The sequence below is a fragment of the Diuraphis noxia genome, unplaced genomic scaffold (genome assembly GCF_037042655.1).
Source record: "Diuraphis noxia isolate RWA-SAM2 unplaced genomic scaffold, SU_Dnox_SAM2 contig0003, whole genome shotgun sequence".
Lineage (NCBI taxonomy): Eukaryota > Metazoa > Arthropoda > Insecta > Hemiptera > Aphididae > Diuraphis > Diuraphis noxia.
Genome location: NW_028301713.1, coordinates 53,668,800 through 53,685,231, shown reverse-complemented (window position 1 = coordinate 53,685,231; position 16,432 = coordinate 53,668,800). Strand labels below are relative to the sequence as shown.

Genomic DNA, 16,432 nt, shown 5'->3' with positions numbered 1-16,432 from the left:
GTTCAAAATTTAATATGGAGAAATTCGATTGGAATAGATGATGTATCTCAATATTTCACAAATAAAATATCAACAGCAAAGATCCAATAGAAGTAGCATTTATGATATTTTTAATTAATATTTTATTAAATATTATTGATTCACATCGTGCCAAATAAAGAATAAACAATTATAGAGTGAAATTTTGAATTTTGATACTTTATTATCGTTTTTGTACAACTTTAAGTACCAAAATGATTATCTGTTTTCTTCATCTTACAAACTCATTATATATTAGCAAATGTTTATGTTCAGCAGAGTCAATATTTAGTTATAACTCTTAAGATAATTGTTGCCACTGTGACACCTATACGGCTATACCTATTCCAGAACTTATTATGAATAAATGGTTAATTTTGATATTATTTTACAAAACATTTTTATATGAACAAGTTGACCATAATCGTATTATTAGCTGCTGAATAGTGCACACTTATAAATGAATGCAGGCATGCAGCATTGAATGCGCACAACGTCTAATCGAAAATCCGCTCAGTTTTCTTGTTTTTATTATTATTATTATTATTTTTTTTTTTATCCGGATTTGTTTGAAATTCCAAAACATTTTTTTTAATGCACCTATATATATATATATATATATATACGATTTACTAATGACGGCTACGTCGTGATCAAAAAAAAAAAAAAAACGACGCACCGTGCGATAATGCCGGATGAGTACACTGCACAGCGCACATACCAATACTAATACAGTAATACAGTCTGCATTAGTCGCCAACCATAGAGCCGCCGCCGGGGCACATTAGATTAATGGTTTTTCCCGCAAGTCTTACACGACAAGGTTAGACAGTATATACATCAGAACCCAATCCGTGACTCTTCATTCGAATTTGGGTAGTGCACGAGGGAAAAATAAGTGAATAAATAAAAATATATTACCAACGCAACCGATGTATTAACCGAAAACAGGGAAATGTTATTTAAATTAAACCATTGTTATTAATAACATACAAGAAATAATGAAACTGAACTCTGATATTAGGCTCATTATATAGTAGTTTATAGATCGTTTAAAGTTTTTTTTTCATGTTTAAACGAATGGATCCTTTTAGAAATACGTAAAGATCGCTACTATCTATTAATTACAATTTGTATACAAACATTATTGAAATAATTAATGATATACATAGGTACTTACCACGATTAAAAATATATAAGTAAATGTGATGTTTTTGAAAAAAATAATTCAACCTTGAACCTACCATACGAGTAGATGCTAATGATTGAAAAACAGAGGTTAGTGTCACCAAATGACAGTCCTTAAATGATACAAAAATCTTCCAAGTCTTTAAGCAGATATATTTAAAAATTCCAAATATCAGATTTTGAACAACTGCATTATTAGCTTAGTGAATTACAATGTATACTTATATATACTTGTATATTTTTGTATTTAGATAATATTTTATAATTAAAATGTATTATATACTCTTATAGCTAGATAATATTTATTCGTTAATATTTGTAACTGCTCTACAGTATAGTAAATTACAGTAAGTATCGAGTGAACTTCGTAACTGTAATGACTTATTATTAATGAATGTGTTAAATTAGTTAGATCACACCCTGTCACTCTGACTATAACAGCTTACAGCTATATTGAATATTTATTAAATCAAAGTAAATAATAAAATAATTTCCTTATTTTTGAAAATTATTACTGTATTGCAGAAGTGTGTAACCTTTAAAGTCCACAACTCATCCGACATTGAAAACGGCTCCCATACGAATAATAGAATTAATAAAATAAACAATTTTACATTATTCCGATGACGTTCCTAGGAGCAGGAGCCACATAAAATGCGATATACGATAATACAGGACACTAGCATATAAAAACTTGCGAATTATTTCTGATCATTGCCGCCTGAGATTGTTAAGTTTCCTATTTTACTCCCTTGAAATTTTTATGAAAATAAATTAATTTGTAACGCCGATCTGTATACTTATCAACTATTATAATTTTTAATTAGAAGTATTAAATAATTTAGATTTTATTTTTTAACCACTCTGTATCCAGCACTCATCAAATTACTTAAGATTTGGGTTGCTAGACATACTCGCATTTATGAAAAAGGGGGTAGGTCCAAATTAATTTTTTTAACTTACTTGCTAATCTTGGTTTATTATTACAATTTACAATCAAATTTTTAAAAATCTTCTATATCTCGCCAACCAGGCCCTATAATTTGTAAAATTTTACATAATTTTTACTACTTTAAATGGAAATTCGATTCTTCCTACGGTCTTAGTAAAAGCAATTTATAATATAATATGTACAGTGGAACCTCGATAACTCAAACAGGTTGAGGGCGAAAAAAAATACGAGTAATCGAAAATTCGACTTAACGGAAGTTCACACATATCATATATTATAAAGCAGGGACCAAGGCATTTCTTAGAATTATTGAAAATTCGACATATAGAGGTTCGAATATCGAGGTTCCACTGTATATGTATATAATAATTTAATAATGCAATTAAATACAACAACAAAATCTTCTAAGATCGTGGTACAAAGTGTCCTGTATTATGGTTTGTAGTTTTTGGCATCACACAAGTTGTAAACACCAGATTACTAGGTTAGTTCAATATTATTATTTAGGTATCATTAATTTTTCTTAGTTTACCACAACGTATCAGGTACATGTCTAACCACTTTGTTTGACCGGTTTATAAATAGACATCTTGAACATGATTATAAAGAATTTTAATATATCATTTTATAATCATAATATTGAGATATTTATAGAAAATAGGACATATAACAATCATCCAGTAACCTCGTGTCCTACGTGAAGATTATAATATTATTATATTCAATGATATTATAATTGTTTATTGTGAAACATATGGCGCTATCTATAGATAAAGTTATTTACATTATACGAAGGACGGAATATATTATTTTATATTCGGAGCTTGAGATAGGCAACTTAAAATACTATCCACCGCACACGAATTTGATTTTCCTATTTTCACGCGCCATAATGACCTGGGAGCTGCAATTAAGACTAATGAGACTTCGGGTATATATAATTGTACTTACAAACCTTGATGAATATTTTAGTCCCAATTACTTATTTCAATAAATAAAATAATTATATTTCATATTTAAAAAGTTACCGTTATTTTTCTAGGCAAAATTGAAACTAGTCTCACGGTTACCTTTTTTGTTTTAAATTACAGATAATAAAAATATAGATTATAAGCACGGCCCCCACTAAGTACTAACAGGTAATTAAAATTAAAATTTTGGTCTCGACTACGATTATTTTTTGGCTTTCGTCCGTGCACAACTATACACACTATTCATCTTATCCGTCAATAAAATGCATTTAACATCATCTTACAATTTTTAATTTATAAATAAAGTGGAAATTAAGTACACATATTATATTTGTTGTACAAATCTACAAAAAGTAATATTAAATTTAAAAAAATAAACCATACCCAATTCATACGTCATTACAATACATATACAATATTATTAGCTGAAAATTTATGGTTTTTACGTACGTATATGTATAACTATAGTTATTTAAGCTAATAAAAAAATCGATGCTATGTTTACAATTGACCATTTAATTATTTGGCGGTATGACTTTTTGACCTGTGTTTAAAATGGACTGTTTTAGATTTGATTCTTATGTAGAGTAAAAAAACCTGATAAATGGATACCCTTTTCCCCGTCATAAAAGAAAAAAACAACGTCAATTAATTGTATAGGTTATTAATATTATAAAATTACGTTTATAAAACAGCAACAATTAGCGTATATAGACTATAGGATGCACTCATTATTCAAAAAGTATAATTTTAAAAAAAAAATATTTTTATGCCGGATTTCAAATCAGAATCACAAGAAGTTTTTACTGAAAATATATTTTTAAACAATTTTTTTAACTTTTCTGAATCAGAACATACTGTTTAATTGTATCTTCAAAAGCGGAATATTCTCCCGGATGCATTTCGATGCATTAAATTCACACAGTCTGTCACATTTTTGAGAATTCAACTATTACTTTCGAAATTTATTGTATGCTTTCGCGAACAGGGTCCCAGACGTATACTGCAGCGTGCGACGAGTTTTTATTTATCGCACGCTCGTTTGTTTGTACATGCATTATGCAAATGTCACGCTATAACCAAATAACTATTATTTGGTAGCGCTCATCACTTCAAACAAAATTTTTATTTCTTTAATGCATTTTAATATTATATTTGTTTTTATAACAATATAATTTAATACAATTTTCAATAAATATAATAGAATGTCAATATCAAAAATAAATCCATTTGTAAAAAATTTTTGATTTTTTTCTAAGTGAAAGTAAATGTATAGTAAAGAGGTTATAAACCTATATAGTACATGTATAATCTAATTTAAGAACCTATTGTATAACAATATTTTACTATGTACTAATAACCTTAGCAGTTGAAGCTGTACCATGAATAAAAAAAAAAAATTCTATAGTACATTATAGTGCCTATGTAAAGACAGTATAATAATATTATTATAATTTATAATGTTTTGTTTTTAAAATAAATAACACACAATAATATACTTACGTCTTACAAAGATTAACTGAAAGACCAACGTACATGTTTTTAAAATGAGAACAAAACATTTTGTGAACACTTTTTTTTCAATATAACATACACGGTACGCCCATAATAACTTTAAGAATAGAATACATGTTGTAAAACAACAGTGAAGTATTTGTCTATATACAATCCAAAATTTAAATACTCCCGATATACGAACCATCAAAAAATATAAATATGGGTAGTTTTTTTGAATAAATTCGATCCAGGTTAGATTTATATCAATAACTATTAAGTACATTAATATTATTATACGATGTGTAAAAAACTCGCATGGAATAAAAAATACTCGAGATAGATAACGAGTTACTCAATGAAATTTAAAACGATAAACATTACTAACGCAGTAATGAGTAACTACTTCACGTTTACTTAGCAACTAACAACCGTGTATCGTATGGGTTCGTTAGTTGTCAGACAGTCTTCACTAACCAAGTTAATTTGTTATTATCCTAAATGTAAAACTTCTCATTTATTGTAAGGGACGGCGCGAACGCAGTCCCAGCTACCAAAAATTATGCGTCCGAGGTATCCACATTAGGGATACTCGCAGGGGTCAACCCAATCGATGTGCAATGATCGGGCCTCACCCTGGAGGAACCGCCTGATTGATCACGGTTGACCTCCACGCCAGGTAAGTATGCTCGTTCGGCGCGTCGGCAGGGTTTATATGCCATCCAAGGCCCAGATAACATAAGCAGCGCACCAAATTTTCCGTCGCGCGTTCCCGCACCGTAACTATGACCACAACACTAGAAACAGTTTCTAGCACTTCTAATGACAGAACCAAAGCTTCTAAATTTTTGAGCAACACCATTTCCAAGGTCCAGAATTTTCAAATCCGGGCCGACGTGCGACGGTCGCCGGCCAGTTACAAACAATCGTCGGAGGGCGCGCCATCTGACGGCCGACTATTGAGACTAGGAAATCCGCTCCAAAACGACTCTTGTTTATCGTACTCGCAATAAATACCCGACTTAACACTCAAAAATATCAGACCAATTGAATAAAATATTATTTTCATGTAATATCCGAGTACGCGATTTACAACGGTGGTTTGCGACCAGTTCGAAACTGATTTTATAATTAAAACTGCGTAATCCGCCAGAAGCACTGCTCATGCCGTTCGCGATGTTTGTATAGAGTACCAAGCATAATAATAAATTAATATTGCAATGTTTAAATGTAATGGGTACACGGTGATGTGTATTATTATTAACGATACTAAAAATTATTAAAATAATATTTTATTATATCTTTAAACTTTAAATGTTATAATCGATTTTGAATATGATTTTCTCCGTCCTCCGTCGGATTTCGCGGTAAACATCGTATTGTTTCGATAGTTGATACACGTATACAGCGTACGTTGTGTCTTGTTTAGCCATCTAGCGGCATCATAGTGAACCACAGTGTTTATGCAAAATGTTTTCTAATAACATACAAACCTACTTTCATGTTTCATTGTACGCAAACAATAATAAGTATTCGTTATTTTATGAAAGTTGAACTGTTAAAATGAAATCAAATGAAATTACTGACGTATTATGGTACATCGTAATATAAATATATAATATTATATTTTAAATAATTAGTTTATTCTTCACAGTCAATACAATTGTTATTTTGAGTAATTATTATAAATAAATTATGTACCTACTATATCAAATATGTAATTGAAATCCAGAGTTAAATTCCATGCATCTTGATCTTTGTAAATATTTTCAGTTTCATAATATAGGAAGTACCAACTTACCTACTCGGAAAATTTTCTATAATTATTATAATACTTTACTACTTTTTGATAATATTAATAATATTATACAACCTATCTTTTGTCTTCAAATATACAATTTTGCCGTACTACATCACTTTAATACTCGCAAATTTGCAATACATTTACAAATGCAATGTGAATATAACTTTCTGATAACCCATAATGGAAAAACTGCAGTCAAGCAAAGATCTTCTTGGTAGGTAGGGATAGAGGTAGAACTATAGGTACCTAACACAATCCTTGTCAATATTATTGTATTTTTAAGAGAATTTATTAAATATCAGCCTTGATTTAAGGTATAAAATTACCTCAAATTTGTAGCACTTTATTTAAACATAAAGTTTATTTAAAAAAAATAGCTCTCAAGAGCTACAGTTCTACAACTGCCCATCCTGTCACTCCCATTGATTGAAAAAACCAAACAAGTCTACTATTCAATGGTTAAAACAAAGATAAAAATTCCTTACAAGTAAATATAACAGCCAGATTAGTGGTATGAAGCCAGTATTACTATTACACTACATCGATAATATACTGTAGTACTATAATAATAATATATAGTAATAGTTGTTAATAACAACTTGTTATAGTTTTCAAGATTTTTATATTTTGCATACAGCAACCGTATAAATTCCAACATATCTGATGTTTGGTGCATATAATTGTCACGTTTAAAAAAAGGTAATAACTAATAAATAATTATAAAAGTATTAAGAAGTATGTATACATTCTACAGCTTAGTTAATATCAAATATTTTCATGAAAAATAAAAATAATATAGGTAATTGTATAAACAAGCAAATAAGATAAGTCATTGGATTTTCATAAATGTGATTAGTGTTCATAGATAATAAATAATATTACATATGTATCCAGTATGGAAGTTTAATTAATATAATTCAATGTTGTAAATACCAAGATAAAATATTTTCAAATTTTCAATAAAAAAAAAAACCAAACCTTTTATAGTGTCAAAAAGATGTTCCTAAAAATATTTTAAAAAGTGGACTTATCTTTGCAAGTTTGCAAGTAAGCACATCAATTACACAATTACTTATATAACAACAAAAATAAGTCGTCAATCACTTTTACTGATGTCTACTAATGAGTTATAAAATTAAAAATTATAATATATGTTTATATGTATATCAATAAACTAAAATAATTACAATGAACAAATTTTAATCTTGTCGAAAACGTTCACAACGATTAAGCGGAGACGCGTAGCGAGACCTGTGGTCGATCGGCAGCCGTCCAAGACTCGCTTATTACGGCCGGTAGATGGCGCCAACGAACACCATCGTTTTGAGATGCGGACGGCCAACGGACCGTGGCCAGCGTTCCGGCCGCGAAAAAGGTGCACAAAGCGTGGCCGGAGTTTGGCCACCGCGGCATGGCGGAGGGAACGCGTTCTGGGAGGCAGTTACGGGACCGGAAGTCGTTGGCCGTGTTCGGCGTTGACGCCGGTGTATCATATACTTCCGCAATGGTCTCGCGGAAGCCGGCCGTTATAAGTACGGCGTCCGGGCACCCGCGCGGCATACTTACTTGGCGTCGAGGTTAACCGTGATCAACGAGGCGGTTCCTCCAGGACGAGACTTGCCCATTGCACACCGGGCTGGTTGACCCCTGCGAGTATTCCTAATGCGAATACCTCGGACGCGTAATTTTTGGTAGCGGGGATCGCGTTCGCGCGTCCCACCTAATCTCTAATGTGAAAATGAATTATAAGTAATATGTTAGCATTAACTTACATACCTACAACAATGTACACTAATAGTCACCTTCCAGCTTATGTGTCTTAAATGACAAATGTTAAACATATTCTTTATCATCGCGAATAACATAGTTTTTCCTTCGAAAAATAATATACACAAGCAACTCGCGAATTATTATAAAATATAATATTAATATTAATATCGCTCAAATCCCAATAGTTCTCTTTAATCACGGTTAATAGAGTAAAAAAAAGTTGATTTATTCGTGAATTTTGTGAATTACCAACCTGTTAAAGTGTTAATACATTTTAGTATGATATTTACATATACGTGATTAATGATTTATTTTGTTAAAACTCATGCTGTATCATTCCTTCTTAAGAGGACAGTCGGAACCACATATGTGTTGTCCCGGCTTACACGCATACGACATAGCAATTTTTCGTTCACTATTTTCAATAAAATACTCAGTTTTGATATTAGAGTAAATTGGCCTATATTATTCAATTTTAAAGTAAGAATATTATCGTAAGTGTTCTCTTATTTACAATATTATAATTTTTAAGTAAATTATGTGCATTTTCAAATATCTTTACATACTTATAAAGTTATAACTTTTTAAAAATTAAAACATCATAAATAACCAACAAGAAAACACAGATAGTGTTCTTACCTAAAAGTTTTATGATGAGTCAATTCACTCTAATATCAAAACTAACAGCACACTATTGAATCTAGTGAATGAAAATGTACCATGTAGTACATGTGTAAGACGGAGTCATGGAGACAACCCGTCTGGGTGCAACATCTTCTTTATGCATTATCTAGAGTATTTTTGAGGAAATAACCTATTGGCTATTGATTTATTCGATTTATATAAATTTATTATTATTCTCTTATACATTAACTTATACACAAAATCCATTTAAATACATATCAACAAGTCAAACCTTAAAAAATATTATCTTCTATAATGTTTGTGATTAATTATTTTACTCTAAGATTACAATAAAATCATAAAGAACAATCCAATGTAAATTAGTTTTATCTATGTTTTACGTAAGCTTCAGACAGAACTGCTGGAAAAGTCTAGGTGTATTCCACATTATATTCTTTAACTTAGTTATTATATTATACTAATAAGAAAGTAAACTAACTCAAATAAAAAATAAAAACGTTTAAAAAAAAATAAAAATGTTTAACTAATTAATGTCCTATTTAAAAACATTAAAATAGATAATTTCTAAGAAACATTGTCAATTTATTACAGTAATAATCAAATATTACAGTTTACTTCAAAAATAAATTCACAAACAATTTTATCGCTCAATTAAATATAAATAGTAGGAAAAATAAGTAAACTTATTTTATGGATTTACATCATTTATTAATGACAACAATAATATTATATTACTTGAAATAATTAAAAATAGTATTTTTCCACATTAGCGTGGGTACTTGTAGGTTACCAAAATTTATCTCAGAAAATAGGTAATTACACTAATGACAAGTGCAATTATCCATATTATTTATAAATAAGTCCTTTTAATATTAATAAAATATTAAACTTCAGTATGTGAATTACATCTAACATAAATATAATTATATTACATACACTGAGATTTATTGATTATTCTTAGTCAAAGAAAAATATATAATGTATTAAAAAAATAATTATTAACAGTATCTATATTAACACACAAAATATTTTTTCAGCTCAATTCAATCACATAGCTTCAAGCATTGTTGTCCATGAACTGTACATCTGACATGAGGTAAATTGTTTCAGGCAGAGGTTTTGGTTGAGGTGACAATAGAGTTAACATTTGTCGTGAGGTATCAACATTTGTTCTAGAGAAATAAAAAAAAATGAATTAAAATGGTTGGAGATCAAAATGTTGTAATATGTTGAATGTTTCTAAACAATACTTACACACAAACAAAACCAGCAACACTAGTCCTAACAACGTCTTCTTCTACCATTGTACTAAAACTCAAAGCTAACACGTGGTGCATCATATTTGGCCCTGAAAAATTTGTTGAAATATTAAAAAAAAATGTTTTATGGAAAATTATTCCTATTAAATAATATTATATGCAATGCACTAAATAATTTTGATATTTACCAGGAGTAACAGGTTCAAGTTTTGTCTCTAAATCAGTTTTTTGCATGTCTAATGGCATCAATGTATTTGGAATAGGTGGCGCTCCAATTCTATACACTTTTATGTCAGAAAACCTTACTTCACAGGTGTGTGGATGTAGTACATTCTTAGGACTACCATAAAAGTATTCTCGAATACGTGCCTCTCTTCCTTCCAATCTAAACTTAACACTCCTTTCAACTACCTAATTATAAAATAAATCAATATATAATACTACATCATAAATTCATTTTACTATGTACACATGTAATACACCAAAATCTTAAATACAAAGTCAATATATTATTAAATCAAATTTTATAACAAATTGATGATTACAATAAATTAATTTTTATTTAGAATAAAAAAATAAAAAATAGTAATTACTGTTGGTATAAAATGTTTAATTTAATTGTTACTTTATTTGTGATTGGTATGACAATAAAGAACTTTTATAAAATCTGTTTTAACCATGCACTTAAGAGTGTTGTATATAGTATATATATGTTATGTGTAATTGTTATAGTACATATGAATTTTCACTTAATACACCCTTAAAATAATTAAAGCTTGTCAAGTATAGAATTTATTGAGACATACAAAAAAATTCACTTTAATTGTTTTAGTTTGACAGAAGTAAATATTTATATATTGTATGTCAGGACAAAAAATAATAGTTCACTTCTTTTTTTCATAAGTTTCTGTTAAAAAATATCCTTATTAGAAAAGTTTCACCGCAATCACAAATAAAAATGGTCTTATTCTGACTATGGTGGGTTAGATTTATAATCTATTATTTTTTACTTTACAAGACAAATTATATTAGCAGATTTGATCACCAAAACTTAAGGCATATAAAGGCAATCTACAAATGTTAAAAACCAACATTTTAATCTCAATTATTTGGAATTTACTGTAAAATTATAAAATAAAATTGCTGATATTTCCGTTGATAATAATGTGGGTCACAAACAAATTCAAATCTTTCAAAGAAAACAGATATTTTGGAAATATAATGTAAAATACTTTAAAAAAAAGTAAATTTCTTTAAAAGTTAACTAACACATATGAGGCAGAGCTATTTATATCATTTTGCAGCCTATTATAGAGGTACACACATTAACCAATAAGATGTAATATAACATAGTAATAAATTTAATGGTTATACTTACTCCACCACTTTTTGGTAAAAGAATAACTTTAACAAATACAGGCATATCTCTCACTAGTTCATTGTATAATCGTTCTTGATCGAGTACAAGAATAACATCAACTTCAAAAGCTAGTGCAATGTGAGTCAAATGCTGGTAACCTTTGCCTTTTACCCAACCACATGTGTTAATTATTAATCCAGAACATTTAACTGCAAAACATAATTAATACAGAACTAAGATATGATATAATATATTAATTACTATATATATATATATATATATTCTAAAACTAATTTTCTTTGAATATAAAATTTAGGAAAAGCTCATTTACAAGTAAAAATATATTTTTAACTAAAATTATTATTTAATATTTTAATCTATAGTAAACAAATAATTATTAATTTTTTAACTGCAAGACAATCATAGTAAAATACAAAACAATTATTTTTAAAAACTTATAAGAAGTCTGATTTTTAAATTTTAAAACATGTTAGTTAAAACAATGTATTATATTTAAAAAAAAAATTAAAATTAATAGCTATACAAAATATATGAATATATTTTATAATTAAGTAAATGACTTCTAGCAAATATGGAACAATATAATTTTAGTTGTTTGTATTTATGTTGTGATAGTAGTGAGTTATTGATTTTTTTCAATTAAATATTAGATATCATAGAAATAATTAATAAGTCAAATTTCTCGCATGCTTGGTGCAATACTTATAAGTTTTTATTATCCATTAATTAAAATTATAACAAGTTGGCTAATATCATAAAAAAAAATTGTTTAGATAAAAACTATACATTTTACTTGAAAAGATGCTACGATTTCATGTGTTGTCTTACAAATGTATACAAGACAACTATACTACCGACCAGTATTTATAAAGGAATTACCAAAATACCCCAACATATATAGAGATGAATTTTACCTATGTTGTAACGTTTTTATTTTTTTACAACACTATCTAATAATTTTTATTAATTAAATTTAAAAAAAAACCTAATGTTCACAAACCGATAAATTTAATTCTACCTATTCATGTTTTTCAAATGATAAAAACACTACAACACACATAAAGTTCTTCCTTGTGTTGAGGAATTTTGGTAATTAATTCAACTATAAATACAAAGGGAGTATAGTAATCCAGTGCAAAACAGATTTCACTATGTTGTACATTTGTTAAGATGGAGAGACTACTCATGTGGGTTTATCGCCTTCTTAATAAATATTAACAGTATATTGAAAGTAATACTGAACAATTATAATTTATAATTAAACTAAAGTTCATTTTACAGTATATTGACCCATATGTTTTTATAAATAATCTATCTAACCATAGGTATAACAGATATAAATAAAAATTACTTCTAGGATTTTCATCCATTCGTTGATGAATGACTTCTGCCATACGAGATATTAAAGTGTTGTACAAAGTTGAGTTAACACTCATATTTGTATGTCCATAGTGATAGACTAGTGGAGCTGCTTGGGAAAAACTTTCTTCTACTTCAGCTGGCCTTTCTACCATGACTGCTCCTGCAAATTATTTTTCTCAGTAGGACTATTGTCGAATGTGATGAATTTTATATCTATACTAACCAATGGTTCCTGGAACTGATATCTGTCCCTGACCCGGGTCCAAATCAACATATATGGGTCTACGTCCAAGAGAATTCATTCGTGCACTATAGTTCAGTAGTATTCTACAAAGAGTAGATTTACCCACATCAGTCGGACCAACCACCATTGTAACAGGACCTCTTGTCTTTTCAATATCTGATTTTACTCGTAGTTGTTCTAATGATGCATGACAATTTAAATAAAACATCTAAAATATTAAATAAAGTTAAAATATGTACACGGTTTGTTTTCTAACTAATAAGTATTAAAATATATTAGCTTTTTTTACTGTTATTTAATGGTTTAAATGACACTAAAAATAAATTGATTTACTAGGCGTTACATTACAGCCTGCTGTTTATAAACATTTTAGATACTCAGATGTCTAAAATAATATATTAAAATAAAAGAATTATTCAAAAATTATATTTATTTCATTTTACAATGATGTATTTATATTATATCTTGAGATCAAATAATTTAAAATTAAAAAGGTATATTTAAAAAAATAAATATTATCTTTGTTTACTCTGTTTAATCTAGGTGCAATATAGAAAAGTTCCATACAGTATAACCAACCTTGCATTGTTAGCTTAAACATAAGACTTTATTTAAGTTTAAAAAAATTAATTCTGTAGGTTATTGACTTATTTTAATATTTTAATTCTCATATTTTTTTTTTTTCGTATGGCGCTATGTCAGGGAGTAGGCCCGAAGGCCTAGTCCGGACGCCTGTTTGGCAGAATTTCTATTGGGGCACCCGTAGGTTTCTGCCATGCCCCGGAGTGGGGGATGGCGGCACTTGTTCTCCATACACCATGACTTGCCCGGAGAAAATAAATTTCTCATGTAATATACACATATTAAGTATTTTATGTGTAATATTTAACAAACTTATAATTCATAAAATGCATCAAAATTTAAATATCTTAAAAACATAAAACAAACAAACGCGGATAATGTTCTAGACTTCAAGTTTGAAAATAGTGTTAATTTCCTTTATAAAAGCTTATTTCACAAAATAAGCTCTGCTGAATTTAAATTTTGTATGTTTATATAGTACATAATATATCAGATAGAAAACAAATAATCATATTAAATCGGCACACATTTTATTTAAATTTAAGATTAAACAGAAATAATATATCTATTATGGTAAAAAGATTTACCAATAGATAAATTAAATTAATTGTACATTTACTATGGATCAAAATCGCATTGAAATTATTAAGTAAATTTAAATAAAAATGTACAGTAATAGTTTTATTATTTTTATTTTATTTTATTTTAATATTTTAAAAACAATTAACACATTATCATGCGTAAACATAATAATAATATAATATAGTAAAAACTAAAAATTAATATAAGTTATATGAGTAATTTCTATCAAATATGTTTATTAAAAAATATCATAATTCTTACCATTGGTGTCTCTTTGGATATATAACTAATTCCTTTTTTTCCTCGTAATTTTAATGAACATCCTTGCCACGTAAACACCGCAATTTTTGCTCCAAAATAAAATGTATAAGATTTGCCTTTCACTAATTCTGTTCCAAAAATTTCTGCTAGCCCAGTTTTCAACTAAAAAAATAAATTAAACAATAAAAATATATTATGTACCTAATCTATAAAAGAATATTTTTTATACTTTTGTTAAAGCTAATAACCTATGTAGTTGATGCTTAATCAATATAAAAAAAAATTAAATATTTTTTATTCTATGATTTAAGTGTTTTTAATTTTCTAATTAGGTACACTTTAAGTATTCTTATGTTTACATAGGTGATTCAGGATCCTCACTAATGGTGTAAAAATAAAAGTCACTATATAACATATAATATTTATATTAATTTCATGAAATAAATACAACAATTATTGTAAATATATTTATAACAATTATATTATTCAATTATTAATTTCCTACTCATTTTAATTGAATTTTTAAGTTCATAATATGATTTATTTTCAAATGCACCTTATAATTAACAAAACATATAAGTGTATTTATTATTTATCATTAATATTAATTAACAAGTCTTGTAAAAAATACTTGAAGGAAGTATTCAAGTATACAGATAAAAATATTTAGTTTGAAATGTAAAGAATAATTAGTAAAACAAAGTATTTATGGATACTTCCAAATACTTATTTTCAATGTTTTTACTTTATAAACTAATAAAAATGTCATGTTTTTGATTTTTTTGAACATTTTATTGTGTGTCATATGGTGTAGCTAACAAATTAAACAGATTTTTTTTAACAAAGTGTTAGAATTTTTAATGGGGTATTATTGATTGAAAAAAAAATCAACTAACAATCTTAATTAATCTTGCGTGATTAAAATTAACAACTAAAATCCATACTAAAATAAAACATATATAAATTAAAACAAATAAATATTTGATTAATTAAATACTTTTACTCAACTACTTACAAAACTGATTAACAATACCGTGATAATTTTAAAACTGTTTCAATTATAGGTACTATTAATCTTTTTATTTTATTATTATTATTATATTATACCATACTATCATACTAACATAATAATATAGAAGATATTATAATTAAAACTAATAATATATAATATTATGTAGGTACTCGTGTCCAATTTTATTAAAATTGTTATATACCGGCTACTCTTAAATTAAAATAATGTATCAGATATCACTGATCTTGATCAAACAATTTTTGATCAATTTGACAACAATTAATACTGCATATTTTATATACAATAGGTGATACTTACTTCTAATACAACTGTTTCATTTTTGTTTTCAACTTCAAATCTTAGTTCATTGTCAGGTTCCAATTGGAATTCCTGATCTTCAATTTGAACTTCTACACTCTCTGACATGATTAAAATGTACAGTTATTCAATAATTAAAAGTACTGAAAATACAGACAGAAAAACAAAACCTTAGTTCAAAGTGTTCAAACCTAAGTATAACAAGAAAATAAACGACTCATTATCGCTGATTATATTATTACATATATAGTTAATAGGCATTTTTCTAAATAATATCAAAACACAAAAGACACATGTTACTTAAATATCTCAATATCTTACAAAAGTTAATTCATTAATCAAATCAAAAATAAACTTACAATCAACGGTTGATCATAACACAAAATTAACTGAAACTGTCGGCTACACTTCAGAAATGAAGCCTAACAAACAAATTAAAAATTGTATGTTTGTTTATCGTTTATCTTTAGTTTTTAGTGTTTTTACCACGATGTAGAGAAGGTGATAACACTCGGCTTGATCGGGAGAAAAATGAGGCTTATTTTTCGACGGCAATTTTGTAGTTTAGATAAAATCCACCGTGAGCACC

General features: G+C 27.6%; 1 protein-coding gene and 2 non-coding genes across 3 annotated transcripts; 1 reads left to right on the top strand and 2 right to left on the bottom strand.

Moving 5' to 3' along the window:
- Positions 1 to 5,147: 5,147 nt before the first annotated feature.
- On the bottom strand, positions 5,148 to 5,310 carry LOC149057532 (U1 spliceosomal RNA). The gene has a single exon (XR_016191275.1). It is a non-coding gene; the product is annotated as a U1 spliceosomal RNA (small nuclear RNA).
- A 2,675-nt stretch (positions 5,311 to 7,985) lies between these two features.
- Positions 7,986 to 8,147, top strand: LOC149057531 (U1 spliceosomal RNA). The gene has a single exon (XR_016191282.1). It is a non-coding gene; the product is annotated as a U1 spliceosomal RNA (small nuclear RNA).
- Positions 8,148 to 9,025: 878 nt separating this feature from the next.
- Positions 9,026 to 16,357, bottom strand: cbc (protein CLP1 homolog). Its single transcript, XM_089224061.1, has 9 exons — positions 16,203 to 16,357; positions 15,844 to 15,986; positions 14,514 to 14,675; positions 13,068 to 13,296; positions 12,834 to 13,004; positions 11,480 to 11,670; positions 10,290 to 10,512; positions 10,097 to 10,190; positions 9,026 to 10,014 (listed from the first exon to the last, which is right to left on the bottom strand). The coding sequence occupies exons 2-9, from the start codon at positions 15,949 to 15,951 to the stop codon at positions 9,900 to 9,902; spliced, it is 1,293 nt and encodes a 430-aa protein (XP_089080187.1). The 5' UTR covers positions 15,952 to 15,986; positions 16,203 to 16,357; the 3' UTR covers positions 9,026 to 9,899.
- Positions 16,358 to 16,432: the final 75 nt, after the last annotated feature.

Coding starts and splice junctions, on each gene's coding strand:
- cbc (XM_089224061.1), bottom strand. CDS start 15,951: ATGTCAGAGAGTGTAGAAGTTCAAATTGAAGATCAGGAATTCCAATTG. Junction 13,297..14,513: donor TATCCAAAGAGACACCAATG/GTAAGAATTATG, acceptor TTAATATTTTAG/ATGTTTTATTTAAATTGTCA. Junction 11,671..12,833: donor AATGGATGAAAATCCTAGAA/GTAATTTTTATT, acceptor TATGTTTTGCAG/TTAAATGTTCTGGATTAATA.